The sequence below is a fragment of the Tamandua tetradactyla genome, chromosome 3 (genome assembly GCF_023851605.1).
Source record: "Tamandua tetradactyla isolate mTamTet1 chromosome 3, mTamTet1.pri, whole genome shotgun sequence".
Taxonomy (NCBI): Eukaryota; Metazoa; Chordata; class Mammalia; order Pilosa; family Myrmecophagidae; genus Tamandua; species Tamandua tetradactyla.
Genome location: NC_135329.1, coordinates 208,976,433 through 208,997,278, shown reverse-complemented (window position 1 = coordinate 208,997,278; position 20,846 = coordinate 208,976,433). Strand labels below are relative to the sequence as shown.

Genomic DNA, 20,846 nt, shown 5'->3' with positions numbered 1-20,846 from the left:
CCCCACCCCTAAACACCTGGCATAACCCCCAAAGGTGACTGCAGAGGCCAAACTCCAGGCCCAGGTCTGAGCCCTCACCCCACAGCCAGGACCCCTGGGCTGGGTTTTCCCCCACACGCCCCTGATAGAGTCGGGGTGTCTCTGGGGAAGTGGGGAGGCTGGGGAGGGGAAGAGAGGACCCCAGCACTCTGCGATTCCTGGGTGTGGGCAGTCCCCGACTGCCCCCTCAGCTGGCCACCTGGGGCTCGCCGCCTGCATCTGGGGGAGGAGCTGCGTTTTATTTTCGTGGTAAAACAAATGCCATACCCTGGGTCGGCCTAAGAGCAGAAACTTACTGGCTCACAGTTTCAGAGGCTGGAAGGCTGGCTGCCTCCCCAGGTCTGTGTCTTCCACCGGCCGGCAGTCTTTTCGGCTCTTTTGTTTCATAGCAATGCACATGGCAGCGGCTTCTTTCTCTTCTGGCTTCCACTGACTTTTACCTTGTGGCTTCTCCTTCCATGTACAGTTTCTTTTGCTTGTAAGGACTTTGCCATATTGGATCAGTACCCCCCCATCCCCGCCCCATTCAGTTTGGCACATCTTGACCAATCAAGGGTTCTCCTTACAAATGGATTCACAGCCACAGGGCCGGGTGCTGGGGCGTGATTCAGTCCCCAAGCCCCTGCTCAGCAGGAGGGTGACCGCGGCACCAGAGGCCCTGGTGGCAGTCTGCCCTCAGGACGCCCCTCAGTGGCCTCTCTCTTTTGGGGGTGGCCTTTGGGTCCTCCCAGCTGGTGTGGAAGTGGCCTGGGCTTTCACAAGGGCTCCGAATCGTTTCCAATTCCTGGGCACAGAGTGTGGCTGGTTTAGTCCTGGAGGGCCCCCCAGGCACACACCACTGCCCCCTCCCTAGAACGGGGTCAGACAGCACCTTCCCAGGCCCCGGAGGACAGACCAGTCAGCATCCCAGCGGGGTGCGTGGCAGGTGTCCTCCGGGAGGCTGCCCCCAGCTGTCTCCCGCGCCTCTGCTCGGCCTGAGCCTGACCCCTCTCCGCACAGGGTGGATCTTTGGTGAGCGCCTGCACGACCAGGAGAGAGGCTGGTTCCCTAGCTCCATGACGGAGGAGATCTTGAATCCCAAGATCCGGTCCCAGAACCTGAAGGAATGTTTCCGGGTCCACAAGATGGACGACCCCCAGCGCAGCCAGAACAAGGACCGCAGGAAGCTGGGCAGCCGGAACCGGCAGTGACCCTTGGCCAGGCCACCAGCCTGTCGGAGAGCCGTGGGCCAGCGGGGACAGGGCCTGGCAGGCAAATGCCGACGGGTGGGGGGGCGCCCAGGGGAGGACCGGAGGCGGCAGGACATCACATGGGGAGCCTCGTGCAGGTGTCGCCCTAGCTCCGGGCCCTGCGACAGCGGGGATGTGTTCCCCAGCCCCTTGCCCGCCACTGCAGGAGGCGTGTCCATGGCCCTCCCTTCAGTCACTTGTCACCGAGAAAGTGTATTTTAAGCAGTATTACAGCGCCCCTCCCTCCTTCCCTTGGAGGGGCTGGGAGGGGGTTGCATACTCCAGGGGCTCCCCAGACCCAGGCGTGAGTGGAAGGTGACTGTGGTCCCTGCACGTGCCCTTCTCCATCTTGGGAACCTTTAGAATCCACCAGGTACTCGGACGGACTGCCCTTGTCTGACAGCTGGACAGATGGCCCTTGGCTAGGACGGTGGGACCAGCTGCCTCCCCGAGACCCCAGACCCCCACTTCCTCCATCCCCCACCCCAGCAGGCATCTGGCAGCTCAGCCAGGCCCAGCCTCATGCCAGGCCGACCAGAGCTCGGCTGTGGGCCCAGGCCACCTCGGGCTCCCTGACAGGCTGGATGGAGTGTGTGTCTTGTGGCCCCTTAAGGAGCTCAGGTGTTTTACGGAATGAACTGGTCACTGCATCCTTTATGGGTTATAGTTCCCAAGACAAGCAAAGTTCATTTTTGGCTGCATTAAAAGAAGCATCATGTATAAAATGAAGGAGGTGACAGTCTACTCTTTATTGCCCTGGCACACGTAGGAGCCAAGTGCTTGGTTCAAGGTCAGTGGAGGATGTGAATCTTGAAGGAGAGGGTAGAAGGACTTCCTGGAGGAAGGGGAGCCACGATTGGGCCTTGGGGTAGAAGGAGAAGCCCTCAGAAACTGAAGGGCTATCTGGGGGAGTTGGAAGCACTCCTCCACTGCAGCAGGTGGGAGAGCACAGAGGTTGAAAGACCTCAGAGGGACTAAGGTCCCAGGGGCCACCCCTGGCAGTGGCCAGTGGTCCAGATGCTGCAGCGCCCCCCCCCCCCCCCCCCCCCGTCTAGTACAGTTGGCCCTCCCCACCCCCAGGACTACTGTCCCTGAGAAAGTGACCAGCGGCCTGAATCTGACCCCACCCAGCCCTGGTGCCTGCAACCCTGCTCCTGCCGCCAGGACCCACTGCTCTCTCAGCCAGGACCTGCGTCCCTGAGGAGCCTGGGATTTGGGTCATGAGGGACTTTGAGATTGAGACATCGTCCCACAGGCCACAGTGCAGATTCAGTGTCCTCGGGCCTCAGGCCTTCTGAGAATCTGATGAGCCCTGGAAAGAGGCGCATAAAACACGGTTCAACTAGGGGTGAGGGACTCCTGGTCCCAGAAAAGGGCCCTGGGGCCACTGCCTCTCCCTGGGTGGGGTGGGGTGGGGTGGAGAGCCCCCGCATCTCTGGGTCTCCTGGGAGGGGACGAGGGCGCCTTTGGGATTGAAGTGGGGGCAGGTGTCAGTCCTGGCCTTTGCCCCCAGCCTTGCTCTGTGATGCTGGGAACTGGCTTATCAGGTCAGATCTGCTCTAATGGGGCTCTGGCTTCCCGCGGTCCGCGGAGTAATTTGAAACAGTTCCATGAAAATTGGTCCGCTTGATAACAGTTCTTCATAAGCAGAAACTTCGAACCCGTACTGGGTGGTGGGGAAATGGCTGGCGTGGAGAGCTGAACGCTGACTTTGAGGGGCCCTGCACACACACCACACCTCGCGCCAGAGGGCCCCCCCCGGGGGGGGATGGGAGGGCAAATGGTCTTAGCCGCCAAGGGTGGGGCCAGTCAGGAGGGCAGGGAGGCCAGAGGGGACAGATTAGTTGCTAGAGACAGGGGGAAAAAACAATCACATATAAATGAGAAACACAGTTTCCCCTCCCCTAGCTCCCCCTCTGAGGATCTCGCTGTTGTCCAAGGATTTAACCCCCTGGGGTGGGGTGGGGTGCAGCTAGCCCCTCCCCCAGACCTCGGTCCTCACCCGGAAAGGCGGGCAGAACGGTGGCCGCTTGACTCAGAGCAGTCAGCCCACTAATTTAAATCTCTCTCCGTTTCTCTAATTATCAGAGTTAGGGCGCGCAGGCAGGGGCCCGGGAAAAGGAGGAAGCCGGGAGGGGCTGGGCGGCCGCTGCAGCCAGAGCGGCTCTTCAGCCTCAGCCCCGCTGACCCTTAGGAGACCAGATCTCGAAAGGGCTTCTGTTTGTTGTGGGTTTCTTTTTCTTTTTTCTTTTTTTCCCCTAAACAAACTGGAGCCGTCGGCGGGGCGCTGCGAGGCTCGCTGGGGTCCCGCAAAGCCGCTGTTAAAGGCAGCTCCACGGCAAAACGACCCGGCCGAGGGGGACCGGGTCTGACAGCGCCCGGGCTTTGTCTCCGCGCTCGTCCCACTCCTGGGGCTCTGTAGGATGGAGGGGCTCCCGGGGCCCTGGAGCTCCCAGCCTGCAGTTGAGGTTCCCCCGCCAAACATAACCCAGTCTCAGGTGGGGAGCCCGGACGCCAACCCCTCGGCAGTCCCCTCGCCTCTGCCCCGCTCCCCTCCCGCCGTCCCCAGCCTGCCCACGGGACCCAGCGCTCGGCCGCGGGCGCGCTGGGGGGCGCAGAGCGGGGAGGGCTCGAGGCTGTGGGGGGCGTGCAAGGGCCGCGAGAAGAGCCGGGGGCCAGGGGCTCCGGGAGGGGACCCGGGCAGAGGAGGCCGCGGGGCTGCGGGTTGCGGTGCGGGAACCTCACGCTATTGAGACCTCGCCAGTTCTCAGAGCCATCGGACTCCTCTTCTCCTCAAGAGCGCCCCTCCCCTGCGCGCGCGCCCTAGCCGCGCACGCGCCCCTGTCCCCGCACGCGCCCCGTCTCCGCACCGGCCCGGCCCCGCAAGCGCCCCTCCCCTGCGCGCGCGCCCTAGCCGCGCACGCGCCCTTGTCCCCGCACGCGCCCCGTCTCCGCACCGGCCCGGTCCCCGCACGCGCCCCTGTGCCCATCACGCGTCCCCGTCCCCGCACGCGCGCTCCCGCACACACTCGCGGACACAGGGACCCACGGAGGGTGCAGCCGAGTCGCGCCGCGGTGGGCGCGCGGCCCCTTTATTCGCTTCAGGAGGCGGAGAACTTCCTCAGCGCGACGACCACGAGCGCCAGCACCACGCAGGTGGCCAGCAGAGCGGCGATCACGATGGCCGCGATGGCGCCGGGCCCCAGAGAGCCTACGGAGGACGGAGACCGCGTCACCTCGCCGGCCACCCCGGCCAACCCCCCGCCCACCCCTGCCATGAGCGTGCTTCCCTCCCCCACCCTCCCTACCCCACCCACACCCTCCCCTCCCGCACCTCCACCCGCGTACCGCCGCCCTGGTCCAGCCGCTCCCCGGCCGTGCTGTCTTCCGGGCCTGGCGCGGCGGTGGGGACCGGGGGACCGGTGGCCGTGGGCTTCCGGGCGGGGCTGGTGCCTTCCACGGGTTCTTCTCCCGACGGCAACTCGGCGGGCTCGTTCCACAGGGTGGGCGCGGGCTCCTGCGGGCCCTCGGCTGCAAGACAAGGAGAGGTGGTGGGACCCATGGCCCAGCCCACCGGGACCATCCCACCCCCCTCCCCGCGATGAACCCGAGTGGCGGGGCTCTTGGGCTCGCTGCACAACAGCCCCATTTCACTGACCAGACAACCATGACAGAGACCAGTGTGGCCGAGACTCTCTTGGGGTCCCACTGCTCTACAGCCGCACAGTGACACATTGAAAGGGGCTGGAATCCTGGGCTGGAATCAGAGCATCAGCCAGGAGGGATGGGTGCGGTGGGCTCCCACTGCACGCAGGACCCTGCTTCCCCCACTTGAACTGGGGCTGCATACGTCTGAGTGAGATGACATCTACCAGGTCCCTGCACTCGCTCACTCCACAGGATGCCACTGCTGCAGGGGGCTGGAGACCACCCTGAGATCAGAACCCCCCAGCTTTCGGAGGTCAGGACCAGGGCCACTGGTGCTCCCCCTGATTGGGTTCCAGGAGCCCTCAGCTCCTAGCAGGTCCCTGACGTGGGCCAAGCAGGGCACAACACCCCACCTTGCTGGCTCTTCCCAGCTCTCCCTATTTCAGAGCTGAAAACCAGGGCCCAGGGTAAGGTGAGGTGGGTCGTGAAGTGGTGGGATCAGAAGCCCCAGGACAGTGCAGTAATGGGTTGGGCATCCCAAAAAACTTCCAGTGCAAGCTGTGCTTCTGTTGGCACAGGCTCCAGGCAGCCTGCGGGTCCTGAGGCTGCATTTTGTCCCTGCTGGCTCCATCTCTGGGCAGGTCCCCCGCTCAAGCAGGGACACGGAGACAAGCCAGACATGTACCTTCTTTCCTAGTTCCCAGTGTCCCGAAGGGGGCATGCCCTGAGAAGACACTGAGGTCTTCCTGGGGTTGGCCTGCCAGCAGTGCCCAGCCTGTGGCCAGCTGAGGAAGCATCGGCCAAACCCTGATTTAGGACAGACTTAAAATAACTGAACTGTAAAAATGTCAAGGTCGTGACAGACAAAGAACCAAATTAGAGACCAAGGGCATGTGGCAATTGAATGCAACCTGTGTGTTCCTGAATTGGTGGAGCGGGGTGGGGGACACCATTATAAAGGGTATGTTGGGAGTGATTGGTGAAATTTGCATAAGACTATAGCTTAGATAATAGTAGTGTATCAATGTAAACTTCCTGATTTTGATAACTGACTCTGATTATGGAAGAGCATGTGCTTGTTCTTAGGGAGTATTAGGGGCATAGGGCATGGTGTCCATAAATTATTCTCAAATGGTTCAGCATCTGGAGGATAGAGAGAGGTCGATGGATAGACAGACAATTTACAGATGGATGATGTTTCATAGACGATAGATGGATACAGAGAGACAGAGAGAAGAGCAATTGTGGCCAAATGCCATACATTGTGAATCCATATGAAAGACCTACCAGAGTTCATTGGATTATTCTTGCAACTTTTCTCAAAGCTTAAATTTAAACAATAAACTCTGACAAGGCCCTGCCTCACAGCCTCTCCGGGGCTGGGCTAGGTCAGCGCCCAGGCTCAGCTTGCAGGCAGGGACCGTTGTCACATGCCCCAGGGCTGGCCCAAGCGGATGCCCCTTTTCAGAAAGGACCCCCAGCAAGGAGGCATCTCAGGGGCCTGAGACCTGCTGGTGGCCCATGGGGGAAGCTTTGCTCTCGCAGGGCCCAGGCTTCTCCCCGCAGGGCAGCCAGGACCACAGGACTGCCACTAGTCTGCCCCAAGCCGCAGGGACCACCCTGTGAAAAGGGGGGAGATCTATCAGGCCTCCCACGTCGCTGCTGGGGAGGGTCTGCAGCCACTGTGGAAGGTTCTGGGGCCCAGGCATGCTTGCCTCAGGCTCCGGGGGTGCTGGGCAAGGGAAAAGGCCAGAGTGGGCTGGGCCAGGCCACTTGGCAGGCAGGCCCTGAGGTTTGGGGTTCAGAGACCGCCTGTCTCCCAGGTAAACAGACAAGCCACTGACCCCTGCGCGTTCACCACACACCCAAGACAGACTGGCGGGCACCGCCCTGTCCTACCACTGCTGGCCACAGCTCCCCTCCAACTGCCGGTTCTTGGCCAGGGATGTGGCCAAAGGGCCTCTGGGTGCAGGCCCAGCAGCCTGGGGGCACCTGTAGCAACTGAGCTCAGGGGAGGGGGTAGTAGCAGAGGGGACGGCAAGGGGCTCACTCACCACGGCATGCTACCCTTTGCCTTTTGCCTGAGGCCTGGAGCCATGTGGGGGGCGGGTAGGGGGACTGGGGCCCCAAATGGGGGCAGTTGGGAGGTGCACCCAGAATCTCTGCCCCACCCAGCCTTTCTCTGCTGCTCCTCACAGACGCTTGACCCCCGCCCCCAACAGGTACCCCACTCGGGCTGTCCAGCGGAGAGCCTCCTCCAGCCCCTTCTTCCAGGCTCCGGTAGCCCCTCTGATGTTGCCTTCCAGATCGGGGGCGCGGGACGCCCAGCGGCAGGGGGTGGCTGTGCTCTCATGGCCCCGCAGCCTCCAGCCCGCCGGCCCTGGGGGTCTGCTGCAGAAGACCCTCGAGGGCCGGGCCAAGGCTCCCCACAGCCAGGTGCAGGTCTCACGGCCCCCCTTCCGGGGTCAGCCTGGATGCAGCCCCCAAGCCGAGGAAAGCGCAGGGCAGTTTCTGCCTCCCATCTGTGTCTTCCCGTAGCAGGAAGGCGAAAACCAAGTTTGAAGGCAGTGGCCATCCTCTCCCCGGTTCTACCTGGAGCCCATGAACCCGGCTCTCCTCTGGGAACTCATGAACAGAAGTGATTGCTAGAGCTGGAGGCCCCGTTGGGGGAAGAGGGATGGAGATGGGCGAAGAGGTGCTCGGCAGGGGCAGCCGAGGGAGCAGAGGCTGGAAAACCTGGGCGTGCGGGAGAGCGGCGGGTGGGCTCGGGTGGACCGCAGAGGGGGACACGGGATGGGGGCAGGTGAGAGCCCCGAGAAGCTCCCACCTGCCCCGGCTGGGGGAGACCCAGACCCCCGGACCCTGCGACTTCACACACGGACCAACGGCCCTAGGAGAGGGGTGGGGGCCGGGGACACTGCCGCAGACTTGGGTCCTGAGAGCCCCCACCCCCCCCCCCCGCCGCCCCCCCCCGGCCGCGGTGCCCGGCGCGCTCGGTGGTAAATACATCTGTTTAACGTGCAGTCTGACCACAGGCCCCGCGGCCAGGCGCCCGGGCGCACAGACGGCCTTTGTGAGGACCATGAAGGGCCCTTTCATCCCCGCCCTGGCCTCCCGCCTGCTCCCCCCGCCCTGGGGGCTGCCGCCACTGGGAGGGTGGCAGACGGGGGCCCTCCGCTCACGTGGTCACCCCACGCCCTGTCCTCTGCCAGGGGGTCCAGGCCCACCTGCCCGGGGGCTTCCAGGCCAGGCCGAGGGAGCTGAGAACCTCCCAGGAGGCAGGAAGAGCAGCACCAGCCAGGGTAGGGGGTGGCGCGCTCTGCCCCTTCCCCTGGGACCTGCCTGTGCTTGGTAGGACACTTGGAAGGAAAAGGTGGGGCGAGGCCAGGTGAGGTGCTGGCAACGCCAGACATGAGGCTGTCCCACAACATTCCTGTGGCGGCGGATGAGACCCACCCACCCAGGCTGTGTCACCCAAGTCTGATGAGGCAGGGGCTTTGGGGTGGGGGCTGGGGTGGGCTGGTGAGGAGGGGGCAGGGGGCGGCACAGGCGTGCGCCAGGCTGCTGCACCCACTGCTCCGAGAAGCAGGAAGGCGGGTCAGGAGCTGCCAGGTAACAGCCCCCAAGATACAGGCAAGGGAAGGTGTCACCGTGCACTTTAGGTCAGGTCCCCCCACTCTTGGGGCATGGCACCCCATCTCACCAGCCCCCCAGCTCACCCGTCTGGCACCTCCCCACCAAGAGAGGCCAGGGGCTTTCTCCGCCTGCTGAAAGAGTGAGTTCGGCTCTGAGACCACTGCATGTTCAGAGGAGGGGCTGGGGAGGTTGTGTATAAATTCCCCAAACGTTTGCTAAGTGCTTTACGTTTGCGTGGCCCGTGCTGACCTCCATCAGGCCTCATGGCCCCCTGGGAAGGAGGTGGAGGCGCCATGGTTATCCCGGTCACACGAGGAGAAAGCACGGAGAGGGTTAAAAGCAGCAGGGTTGGGGGGCAGAGCCGGAACCCACCCTTTTGCCCTGGAGGCCGGAACACCCCTCACTTGCCTTTGCTGCTTCCTGGGGCTTCTAAGAGAGTTCGGCAGGCTCATGGGCTCTGCCATCACCCATTTCTTCCAGGCCTTTGTGCCCCACAGGCCAGGCTGAGGCTGTGGGGGACCCAGCAGACCCTCCCCAGGGCCACGCTAAGGCTGCCCATATCGGGGTCAAGTCTGGCAGCCCCCACAGCCCAGGCTGCAGAGAAGGGCTCGGGGTACCCCCACATGCTCCCCAGCCCCAGGGCCTCCCATGGGGGCCATGAAACACTCTCCAGGATACAGTCAGGCTAAGCTTGGGCTTAGCTCATAGCCCAGGGAAATCGCTTTCCTCCATGAGCAAAGTCCACCCGTGCCCCGTTGCAGCTTCTCTCTCTCGGAGCCTGCAGCCCTGAGCCTGCCATGTCCTCCCTCTAGCGGGACCCCCTCGTGGGACCGCAGACCCGACTCTTTAGCCTCAGTCCAGTGTCCTCGTGGGCGTGCTGAGGGTGCATGGACCCTGTGCTTTCTCTGGAATTCTTCCATGAGGTGGCAACAGTTCCTGGATCACCACTTGATAGGGGCATTTCAGAAAGCCATAAAGAAAGGACCAGAAGGATTTGAAAAATAATCAGCAAAGGCTGTGGGCTGTCTACCACTCAATGGACAGGGGAATCGGCCCCTCGGCTTTGCCCTGTGCTGGTGTGCCCCTCCTGATCCCTAGATCTGGAAGCCTCGGTTTCTAGAATACCATCTCCTAGACAGCTAAGACTTCTTGACCCTGCTCCCCCAGCCGCCCGCCTCCAGAGGCCAGCATCCCTGTCGGTGACAATTCCCCAAGATGCCGGACGCACTGTGCCAACATGTCTATGGGGACCCTTCATTGAATCATCCCTAATGGTCGCCCCACCTTTGGTGAGGATCTTCTACCCAGTGGTCATGGGAGAGCCTTCGGCCCTGGGTGAATGGCGGCCACAGAGCCGAGACCTGCACCCCCCTTACCTGTGAGCACCGCAGGCACCAGGACTCCGGAGAGAAGGAAAAGCAGGGCCATTCGCAGGGCTGGACAGGGTGCCATCACGCCTGTGGGTGAGCGGGTGCAGAGATGGAGCTGGTTTAAACTTCTGGGCACTGGGCAGGAGGCATCAAAGGGCTGGGAAGGGTTTTCATCAATGCAAACTCTGTCCTCCTGGGACACGGTGCCCGCCCTCCACACCACACACGCACACACACACATGCTCACAGCAGAAGCTTACAGACCTGCTTTCCTGAACTTAGAAAGAGCCCCACCCTCAGAGAGGAAAAGAGGAAACGGCTCCCTCTCTTGCTGGTTCTCCCTCACACACACGTACAAGAGGGAATGAAAGTGAGCGCACACACCTCACACACACTCCTGGGCCACTGGAAGTGAGAAGGTCTCAAACGTTCGTGTGCAGGAGACTCAGTTAGGGGATGGAGGAATGCACACGCCTCCCACCACTCCATTTCAGCAGGGCTCGAATGGGCCCAGGAATCTGCACGCTGATGCCGGGGCCCAGCTCCAGGACACTGGCTCTGCTTGTGTTTGGATTCTGGGTGCCAGGCCGGGCAGGCAATCCACAGAGCTGGTTAAGGAGGCACTTTGAAAGCAACTTCAATCTAAACCCTCTGGCAGTGCTAATCTGTCCCCCAAAAGCCGATGTCATTAAACACCCTGTGTCCCCTCTTCTGGCTTTCTGCTCTCCCAGGCACTCTGCTCTGATCCTGAGGCCTGAAATACCTCCCCTGTGCTCCTGACATCCTTTTCCAGCTGGGGCCTGGCCCGGACCCCATTTGCTGCCTCCACTGCTGGTCCATAGGGCAGCTAATGAGCTTCTCCAACTTACCATGTCCAAAGCAAATCCTGACTCCACTGCTTCCCACCCGGCCCAGTCAAAGCCATCCCAGCTCCCAACCCCCTGATGTCCTAGCCACCCAAAGGGAAGCCCTCAAAGATCTCCCTCTTTTCATCACTTTTCTTACCAAGTGCTGCCCATGCCTCCCTACTTCAAATCCTTCATGGCTTTCCATTGCCTGTAGGAATAAAGCACTGAGCTGAGGTTGGGTTAACAAACGCTCCATGACTTGGTCCCTCTGTGACTTGGCCCCTGATCACCTCCCCCAGCCCTGCTCATTGTGTTCCAACCCAATGGTCTTGTCCAATACACCAAACTTGATTCTGCCTCCGGACCTTTGCATCTGCTGACCCCTCTGCCCAGAGAGTGGTCCCTCAGTTCATTATATGGCTGCCTCCTCATCATCACTCAGGTCTAAGTTCTGATCAGCCAACTGCCGTCTACCCGTCACACTTAATTTCTTCATAACACTTGTATTTATATGAAATGATCTTCCTTTTCTTTTTTTATTGTTACATTTGGGGAGGATTTATCTTGGTGACTCAGCCCCAGTCTGTCTTCGGTAGGTCCCAAAGTACACTCCCTTCACTGAGGCTCTGAGAGATGTAGGAGTAAGGAGAACACCAGCATCTTTGAAAAGTTATGTGGTGTCTGTTCTGCATAGCCCAAGGCTGATGACGAGATCACTGACTTCAGTGGTACTAATGTGATTCTCAAACAGCAGAGGCCAAGGGGCAGCATTTAACTGCCAGAGACAAGGTGGACACAATATGCAATGGATACTAAAGATGGAGTGACAATCAGAATGTTTGACTTGTGGGAATAAAGCCAATGGACCGTCTACTAATGTATTATTTGTTATACGTAAATGGGCAGATGAGCAGGAATCTTTATGCACTATACTGCAGCATCAAGCCTAGTTCCAGATCCTAGAATCCCTTGAGAGAAATGGAGGAACATACTATGGAAAGGCCCTGCAGGATTCCATAAGCATAAACAGTCAATCTTACTCCAAACCTTCCCCAAAGATATTGGGAGCCATATACCAGGGTATGTGGGAGAAACACACATCTTTTGGGATCAGCAGACATTAGCTCTGCACTATTCCTTGTCTCTGGATACCCAAAATACCATTGTGGTTCACCAGTCTAGGTGAGAGCTTATGGAAGCCAGGTGATAAATGGTGTTTTTGGCTTGACTCCATCTCCCAGTGGGCTCTGTAGATCTACATACATGTCATGGAGCTGTGTTCTCAGTCCCTGAATGTATAATTGGAACAGACGTTCTCCACTGGCACACTGAGCCATTGAGTGAAGGACAAATAATCATAGCTGCTATTTTGGGATGTGGTTTCTTTATTAGAGTGAGTCAACACAACCTTGACACTTGCATGCAGTGATTGAGGTAGTAAATGTTTCTTCTATCCCACGTCATTTAGCAAGGATTTTCAGAAGCACTTTGCTTTTACCTGAAGAGGAAAGCAGTATACCTTCGGAGTCTTATTTGAGGACAGTGGCAACTCTGGCTTTTCATCATAAACTAACACTCAGGGTCTGTCTTAGCTTGCCAGACTGCTGTGACAAATGCCACACAGTGGGTTTTGGCTTAATGATAGGAATTTATCTTCTCACAGTTTCAGAGCCTAAAAGGCTTACTTCCAGCTCAGCACAAGGGGTTGAGGAAGGTACCACAAATCTCAAAAATAAAGACACTCACACAGAAGAGTCTTTTAAGATGTGAGCAGGGAACTCCTGTCTCAAACCCTGAGTTTCTCACGGTATTTATTGAGAAGCTTCAAAACTGAAAGCATCTTTCAAGTTGTTAGTAAGTTGCTTTTCCCCCCTGAACTGCCACATCAACATTAATCTCAGGGCATGCCATAAAAGGTTCGAATGTTTCTTTCTGCAAACAATCCTGTGCTCACCAGGCAATGTTCCACCCTGGCAGAACCTGGTGTTCCAAGGTCTGATCCCTTATCTGCATAATGGAAACATTCTGACTTTTGGGCATTTTCCCACCTTCCTTTCTGCCTTATCTTCTCATTCTTCTCACATTTTCAGAGCCTAGGGGGTTGGTAGCATTCAGGTGTTGGATTGCCCTCAGGGTTCCAAGAAGATTTGTAGATGGAGCTATCAGAATGAGCATTTGGTGTGAAGGTTTTTGTGTGCTCCATGTAAGTGCTCACCAAAGGACAAAAATTACAGAGGAGGCTCTCAAAAACATAGTCAAAATGAAACTTAGCGCCCAGGTTAGGGCCTGTAAATACCATTTCTTACTAAATGGAACTGGCAATTGTAGAAGAAATGGTTTGTTTCCAGGTATACGGCAGGAAATGTTCACAAAGAGCCTGCGGCATCTCCACATGCCCCAAAGCAAGAAGGCTATCAGAAATGATGGTGGTTGAACCAAGCTGAAGGGACCTCATGCCAGAGGTAGACCAACCTGGGCTTGTAACTACAATATTTACTGCAATGGATTGAAGCACATCAAATGTATAAAAATCCTTACGTTCCTAATGATATTAAAAATAACTGATTAGTCACTTATCAAGGTTGCTAGTTCTGACACATTATTCTGAAAAGCAATAAAGGGAAACAGTCACATTTATTCTGTCTTTCTTAAATTAATTGTCTTTCAGAGGAACCAAATAATGAAATATTTTATAGAAGAGTTCCAGGTAATAAATGGAGAAGAGATAGAATTTTACCAATGACCATTTTCTTTATATCTATGACTCAAAATCCACATGCAATAAAAGATTGATTCATTTGTACTCATAAAAAAATTTTTAAAAAAGCTTTTGTATGGCAAAATAGCCATAAGCAAAATACAAAGAGAAATAAACTGGGAGGAAATTTTGCAATACACATCTCAGATAAAAGGCCAATATTCTTAATTTTTTTCTTAAAAACTAAGGGAAAGAAAAGACCAAAAACCCAACTGAATAGTAAATGAAAAGACACAGACAAGATGTGCACAAAAAAAGATGTAAAGATGGTCCCTACACATATGAAAAGGTACTCGTAAGAGAAGTACAAATTCAAACTACTCAGGGTAACATTTCTCACCTGTCAAACTGGCAAAAATTCAAAAGCTGAGGGTACAGTCTGTCAGTGAGAGGAAGGAAGAAACAGACACTCTTGAGGTTGATGATGGGGTGTGTATTGGTACATATTGCATATTGAAAGAAATTTTGGCAATGACCAAAAAATAGCATGTGCATTTATTTACCTTGCACTCAGCAAAAGCCCATTTCTAGGAATTTATCCCAAAGACACACTTCCAACAATTAAAAAAAAAAGTATATGCACAGGTTATTATTTTTTTTTGTAATTTTTTTTTTTGCCACTTATTGCATATTACCTAAATGCCCACATGTGGGGAAGTGGTTGAATAAACAGGAATATCCACACTGTGAAACACTATGCAGCTGTAAAGAGAAAGAGGAAAATCTCTATGAACTGATACTGAGTGATTTCCACAATTTCCAGTGAAAAAAGTGAAGTGCAAAAGAGTATCTGTAGTATGACATCTTTCGCGCAAGAAAGCGGAAATAATATACATACTAGGTCTGGCTTTGTGATTTGCAGGGTCCAGTGCAAAATGAAAATATGGGGCCCTAGCTGGGAGCAAGGAAATCAATATTCCCTTCCCTGGGGCCACCCCAACCCAGAACGGCCGCTGTGGATGGCCCCTTCTTCTCCAGGATGCACTCGGAATCTGGGTCAGGGGAGGGCATGAGGTCTCTGCAGAGTCACCCACCAAATGTGTTGTACTGCTGCCAGCCCTGAGCTGTGACAGCCATCACTTTGGCCCACCCCAAGGCTGACAAGGGGCTGAGAACCCAGCCTGGGAAGGTGGGGCTATGCCTGAGTTAAGGCTCCAAATCCCTGGCCTTCGCTCCAACATTCCATCAGACCACACTTAAAAACACAAAGCATAAAATGATTGACAATTTTCAAGACAATGACCAAAGAGCATGAAATCCCAGGGCCCCATGGATTGGACACCCAGGAAGCCAGCCATGATAAATATATTACTAATTTGTTTCTTCTAAAAAGAAACACAGGAAGGATAAACCAGAAACTGAGTACCTATAAGGGATGGGTGGGAATGAGGTGGAGTAGGAATGAGTCTGGGGACGCGTGACATGTTTTATTTTTTTATACAGTATTGATATTTGGAACCATATTAATGTTTTGCAAACTCAAAAAAAAAATCCACAAGGATGAGAGTGGAAAGTAACATGAAATATAAACAGGAATATATGACTCTATCTATGGTTCATATGATTAATATAACCACTCTTTTTAAAAATATATTTTTATTATAAACCTTAACAAACATACAAATATTCTTTTTTTAATTTTATTTTTTTAAATACCAAAAAACACAAAGCAAATGCGAACATTCCTATTTTGATCATTCCGTTCTACGTATATAATCAGTAATTCACAATATCATCACATACTTGCATATTCATCATCATAATCATTTCTTGGAACATTTGCATCTATTCAGAAAATGAAAACAGAAAAAAATTTGTACATACCATACCCCTTACCCCTCCCTTTCATTGATCACTAGCATTTCAAACTAAATTTATTTTAACACATTCTATACATGGGTGTACAATCAGTAGCTCACAATATCATCACGTAGTTGTGCATTCATCACCATGAGCATCTTTTTTGAATACCTCTCCAGCAAAAGAAACAAAAAAGAAAAAAGAAAAAACTCATACATATCATACTCCTTACCCCTCCCTCTCATTGATCACTAGCACCCTAATCCACCCAATTTACTTTAACCTTTGTTCCCCCTATCATTTGCTTTTTTTTAACCATATTTTTTACTCATCTGTCCATACCATAGAAAAAAGAAGCATCAGACACAAGGCCCCCACAATCACACAGTCACACTGTAGAAGCTACACCATCATACAATTATCTTCAAGAGACATAGCTACTGGAACACAGCTTCACTGTTTCAGGAACTTCCCTCTAGCCACTCCAACATACCACAAACCAAAAAGGGGACATCTATACAACACGTAAGAATAACCTCCAGGAAAACCTCTGACCCTGTTCGAAATCTCTCAGTCACTAACACCTTATTTTGTCTCATCTCTCTTCCCCACCTTGGTTGAGAGGTTTTCTCAATTCTAGAAGCGGAGTCCCAGCTCCTCCCAGGACTTCTGTCCCATGTTGCCAGGGAGGTTTACCCCCCTGGGAGCCATGTCCCACATAGGGGTGGCAGGGCAGGAAGTTTGCTTGCCATGTTGGCTTAGAGAGAGAGGCCACATCTGAGCAACAAAAGAGGTTCTCTGGAGGTGACTCTTAGGCCCAATTCCAAGTAAGCTTAGCATATCCTTTGCAGGGGTAAACCTCATAGTGGTGAACCCCAAGACCGAGGGCTCGGCCATTGACTTGGCTGTCCCCACTACTAGTGAGAACTTCCAGAACTCTGCAAACGGGGAAGTTGAATACTTCCCTCTTTCTCCCTCTACCCCCAAGGGGACTTTGCAAATATTTCTTTATTTATTTTTTCCAGTCATCATCTACCTAATGCCTTTTTTCCCCACCTTTTTATTGTATAGTATAACATATATACAAAACAAAGAAATTAAAAAGCAATATTTTCAAAGCACTCTTCAACAAGTAGTTGCAAGACAGATCCCAGAGTTTGTCATGGGCTACCATACACTTCTCTCAGATTTTTCCTTCTGGCTGCTCCAGAATATAAGAGGCTAGAAGGCTTAAATGTTTATCACCACAATCGACTTTATTACTTACACTTCTTTTCCCCCATTTGGTCAAGAAGGGATTGTTGATTCCATGGTACCAGGGCTGGATTCATCACTGGGAGTCATCTCCCACATCGCCAGGGAGATTTTCACCTCGGGATGTCATGCCCCACGTAGCAGGGAGGACAGTGATTTCACTAGCAGAGTTGGGCTTAGAGAGAGTGAGTCCACATCTGAGCAACAAAAGATGTCCTCCAGAAGTAACTCTTAAGCATACCTATAGGTAGGCTAAGCTTCACCACTACCTACATAAGCCTCACAAAAGTAAGCTTCAAGATCAAGGACATGGTCAATTGATTTGGGTGTCCCTAAAGTTTGACACAGTATCAGGTGATGGTAAAGTTAAATAGTTCCATATTTTTTCTCCTATCCCTCAAGGGACTTCGCCAATACTTTCTGATTATCTGCTTAACATACTCTAGGATGTATTCGGGCATTACATTAGGCTATACAGGATTAAAGGACCTTCATTCCTTTTCTTATTCTGGGCTCCCTGTGTTTCAGTTGTTCAAATGAGCTATACAGATAGGTTGAGGTAGATTATGTGCTAAGGAAAATTTTGGTTCCAGACCGAATAAACCTTTCTTCTTTTGGTCTCAATGAGTACATGTGGTTCTAAAATATAGACATTGTCTTCTTTACCCCTGTGTTCTGAATTACTTCAACCGCAGACTGATCAGCTTCATTCTTATCTCTAAATATCAGGATATATGTATATATATATATATAACAGCCTCTCGAAATCCAGAAATAATAATTAACACTCTGGACTAAATATTGTCTGCTGTAAAAGCTTACACTGTAGGCCCCTGTTTTTTGTAAGCATTTTCTAAGGGAGACCATACCATTCTTGTTCTTTTGTTTCTGGCTTATTTTGCCTCACCAAATGTCCCACACGTTCATTCATATTGTTGCATGCCTCACGACTTCGTTCCTTTTTAGTTTCAGCACAGCATGGATTCATAAGTATACACCATCGTTCACCAATCTACGTCTCAGAGCATCCTTCAGCCACCTGCATTCAACAGCCATCACGAATAATGCCCAAAGTCCACAGTCCATCAACAGTCTCAGTTTTAGATGATTTCATTGTTTCCAAGAGAAAGGAAACCAATAAACACACCCTTGCCAAATAGGAAAGCTAAACCTCCTCTTAACTCTTGTCCTTCCCCCAATTATTTACCTCTGCTGTTGCCGTGGTAGAGCTGATGCTTTCCTTTTAAACATAGTCCATAGCATGCAATAGCAGTTTTCCCCCTTACCCTGGACTTAAAAACTCTTTATAAAAGAATCATATCTTTGAAGTAATTCTTGCGAGAACTAATTCATATTTCTAGTGCTAGTCAGTGGGTCACGTAGTTCTATACAACCCCTTTAAATCTTGTTCATCTTCAATATTACTTATAGACCCACTAGGGAACCGCCTTCACTTCTATCTATTCCCGCATCTTGGAGTTCAACCTCATTAACTAACCTTTCATCCATCTCTAGCTTCTATGTATCTCTAAGGCCCCTATATTCTGTATTATAAGCCTCTGATTTTACCTGGCTTATTTCACTCAGCATTACGTCCTCAAGGCTCATCCATCTTGTCATGTGCTTCAGGATGTCATTTTGTCTTACTGCTGCATAATATTCCATCATATGTATACACAGACATTTCGTTGATCCACTTGTCTGTTGATGGGAATTGGTTTGTTTCCATCTTTTGGTGATTGTGAATAATGCTGCTATGAACATCGGTGTGCAAATATCTGTTTGTGTCGTTGCTTTCAGCTCTTCTGGGTATATACCAAGTAGTGCTATTGCTGGGTCATAGGGCAATTCTATATTTAGCTTCCTAAGGAATCGCCAAACAGTCTTCCATAGTGGCTACACCATCATACATTCCTACCAGCAAGGCATAAGTGTCCCGGTTTCTCCACATCCTCTCCAACATTTATAGTTTCCTGTTTGTTTAATAGCAGCCATCTTATAGGTGTGAGGTGGTATCTCACTGTAGTCCTGATCTGCATTTCCCTTACAACCACTGAAAATGAGCATCTCTTCATGTGCTTTTGAGCCATCTGTATTTGCTTTCCAGAAAAATCCCTATTCATATATTTAGCCCATTTAATAATTGGGTTGTTTGTTCTTTTGTGGTTGAGTTGTATGATTTCTTTGTATATACAGGAAATCAAACCTTCGTCCAATATGTGATTTCCAAATATTTTCTCCCATTGAGTTGGCTGCCTCTTCACCTTTTTGACAAAGACTTTTGAGGTGCAGAAACATTTGATTTTGAGGAGTTCCCATTTATGTATTTTTTCTTTTGTTGTTTGTGCTTTGGGTGCAAAGTTTAGGAAGCTACCTCCTATTACCAGGTCTTAAGATGTTTCTCTACATTTTCTTCTAGAAGCTTTATGGTGCTAGTTCTTATATTTAGGTGTTTGATACACTTTGAGTTAATTTTTGTGTAGGGTGTAAGATAGGGGTCCTCTTTCATTCTTTTGTCTATTGATATCCAGTTCTTCCATGCCCAATTATTGAAAAGACTACTCTGTCCAGTTCAGAGGATTTGAAGGCCTTGTCAAAAATCAGTTGACCATAGATTTGGTGGTCTATTTCTGCACTCTCGATTTGATTCCATTGGTTAATTCTTCTCTCTTTGTGCCAGTACCATGCTGTTTTGACCACTGTGGCTTTATAATAGGTTTTAAAGTCAGGGAGTGTTAATCCTCCCAATTCGTCCATCCTTTTTAGGATGCTTTTATCTATTCAGGGTCTCTTTCCCTTCCAGATGAATTTGGCAAATAGCTTTTCCAAGTCTTCAAAGTAGGTTGTTGAAATTTTTATTGGTACTGTGTTGAATCTGTAGATCAATTTGGGGAAAATTGACATCTTAACTATACATAGCTTTCCTGTCCATGAGCAGGGAGTGTCTTTCCACCTATTTAGATCTCCTTTGATTTCTTTTAGCAATATTATGTAGCATTCTGTGTACAAGACCTTTACATACATGGTTAAGTTCATTCCTAAGGACTTGATTCTTTCAGTTGCTATTTTGAATGGAATTTTATCCTTAACTGACTCCTCATCTAGGTCATTGTTTGTGTATAAAAATGTTACTGATTTTGCACATTGATTTTATATCCTGCCACCTTGCTGAATTTGTTTATTAGCTCAAATAACTTTACTGTAGATTTCTCAGGCTCTTCCAAGTATAGTATCACTTCATCTGCAAATAATGAGAGTTTTTCTTCTTCCTTTCAAATTTGGATGCTTTTCTTTCTTTGACTTCTCTGATTGCCCTATTTAGAACTTCTAACACAATGTCGAATAATAGTGGGGGGGTGGGGCGGAGGGCATCCTTATCTCATTCCTGATCTTAGGGGGAAAGCTTTCAGTCTCTCTCCATTGAGTATGATGCTGGTGTGCTGGTTTGAAAGGAAGTATGCCCCCTAAGAAAAGCCATGTTTTAATATAAATCCCATTTCTTAAAGGTAGAATAATCCCTATTCAATACTGTATATTTGAAACTGTAATGAGATCATCTCCCTGGTTGATGTGATTTAGTTAAGAATGGTTGTTAAACTGGATTAGGGGATGACATGTCTCTACCCATTTGAGTGGGTCTTGATTAGTTTCTGAAGTCCTATAAAAGAGGAAACATTTTGGAGAATGAGAGATTCAGAGAGATTCAGAGAGAGCAGAGAATGCTGCAGCACCACGAAGCAGAGAGTCCACCAGCCAGCGACCTTTGGAGATGAAGAAGGAAAGCACCTTCCGGGGAGCTTCATGAAACAGGAAGCCAGGAGACAAAGCTAGCAGATGACATCATATTCGCCATGTGCCCTTCCAGCCGAGACAGAAGCCCTGACTGTGTTCGCCATGTGCCATCTCACTTGAGAGAGAGACCCTGAACTTCATCAGCCTTCTTGAACCAAGGTATCTTTCCCTGGATGCCTTTGATTGGACATTTCTATAGACTTGTTTTAATTGGGACATTTTCTCGCCCTTAGAACTGTGAACTTGCAACTTATTAAATTCCCCTTGTTAAAAGCCATTCCGTTTTTGGTATATTGCATTCCAGCAGCTAGCAAACTAGAACAGCTGGCTATTGGTTTTTCATATATTCCCTTTATCATATTGAGATAGTTATCTTTGATTCCTATATTTTGGAGATGACCAGAAAGAGATTGAATTTTGTCAAATGCTTTTTCAGCATCAATCAAGATGATCATGTGATTTTTCTCTTTCA

The 20,846-nt window shown here is 51.7% G+C and overlaps 2 protein-coding genes across 2 annotated transcripts in view; one reads left to right on the top strand and one right to left on the bottom strand.

Annotated features, from left to right (window-relative positions):
* Window positions 1-2,007, top strand: part of NGEF (neuronal guanine nucleotide exchange factor) — a 124,441-nt gene extending 122,434 nt beyond the window's left edge. The window contains exon 15 of the mRNA XM_077155446.1: window positions 1,039-2,007. Coding sequence (XP_077011561.1) covers window positions 1,039-1,229 — 191 coding nt within the window. The 3' untranslated portion in view covers window positions 1,230-2,007. The remainder of the gene's footprint in view (window positions 1-1,038) is intronic.
* Window positions 2,008-4,369: 2,362 nt separating this feature from the next.
* Window positions 4,370-10,036, bottom strand: SNORC (secondary ossification center associated regulator of chondrocyte maturation). Its single transcript, XM_077152067.1, has 3 exons — window positions 9,929-10,036; window positions 4,617-4,799; window positions 4,370-4,479 (listed from the first exon to the last, which is right to left on the bottom strand). Exons 1-3 carry the CDS (start codon window positions 10,002-10,004, stop codon window positions 4,370-4,372), a joined length of 369 nt encoding a protein of 122 aa, XP_077008182.1. The 5' UTR covers window positions 10,005-10,036.
* Between the last annotated feature and the right edge of the window lie 10,810 nt (window positions 10,037-20,846).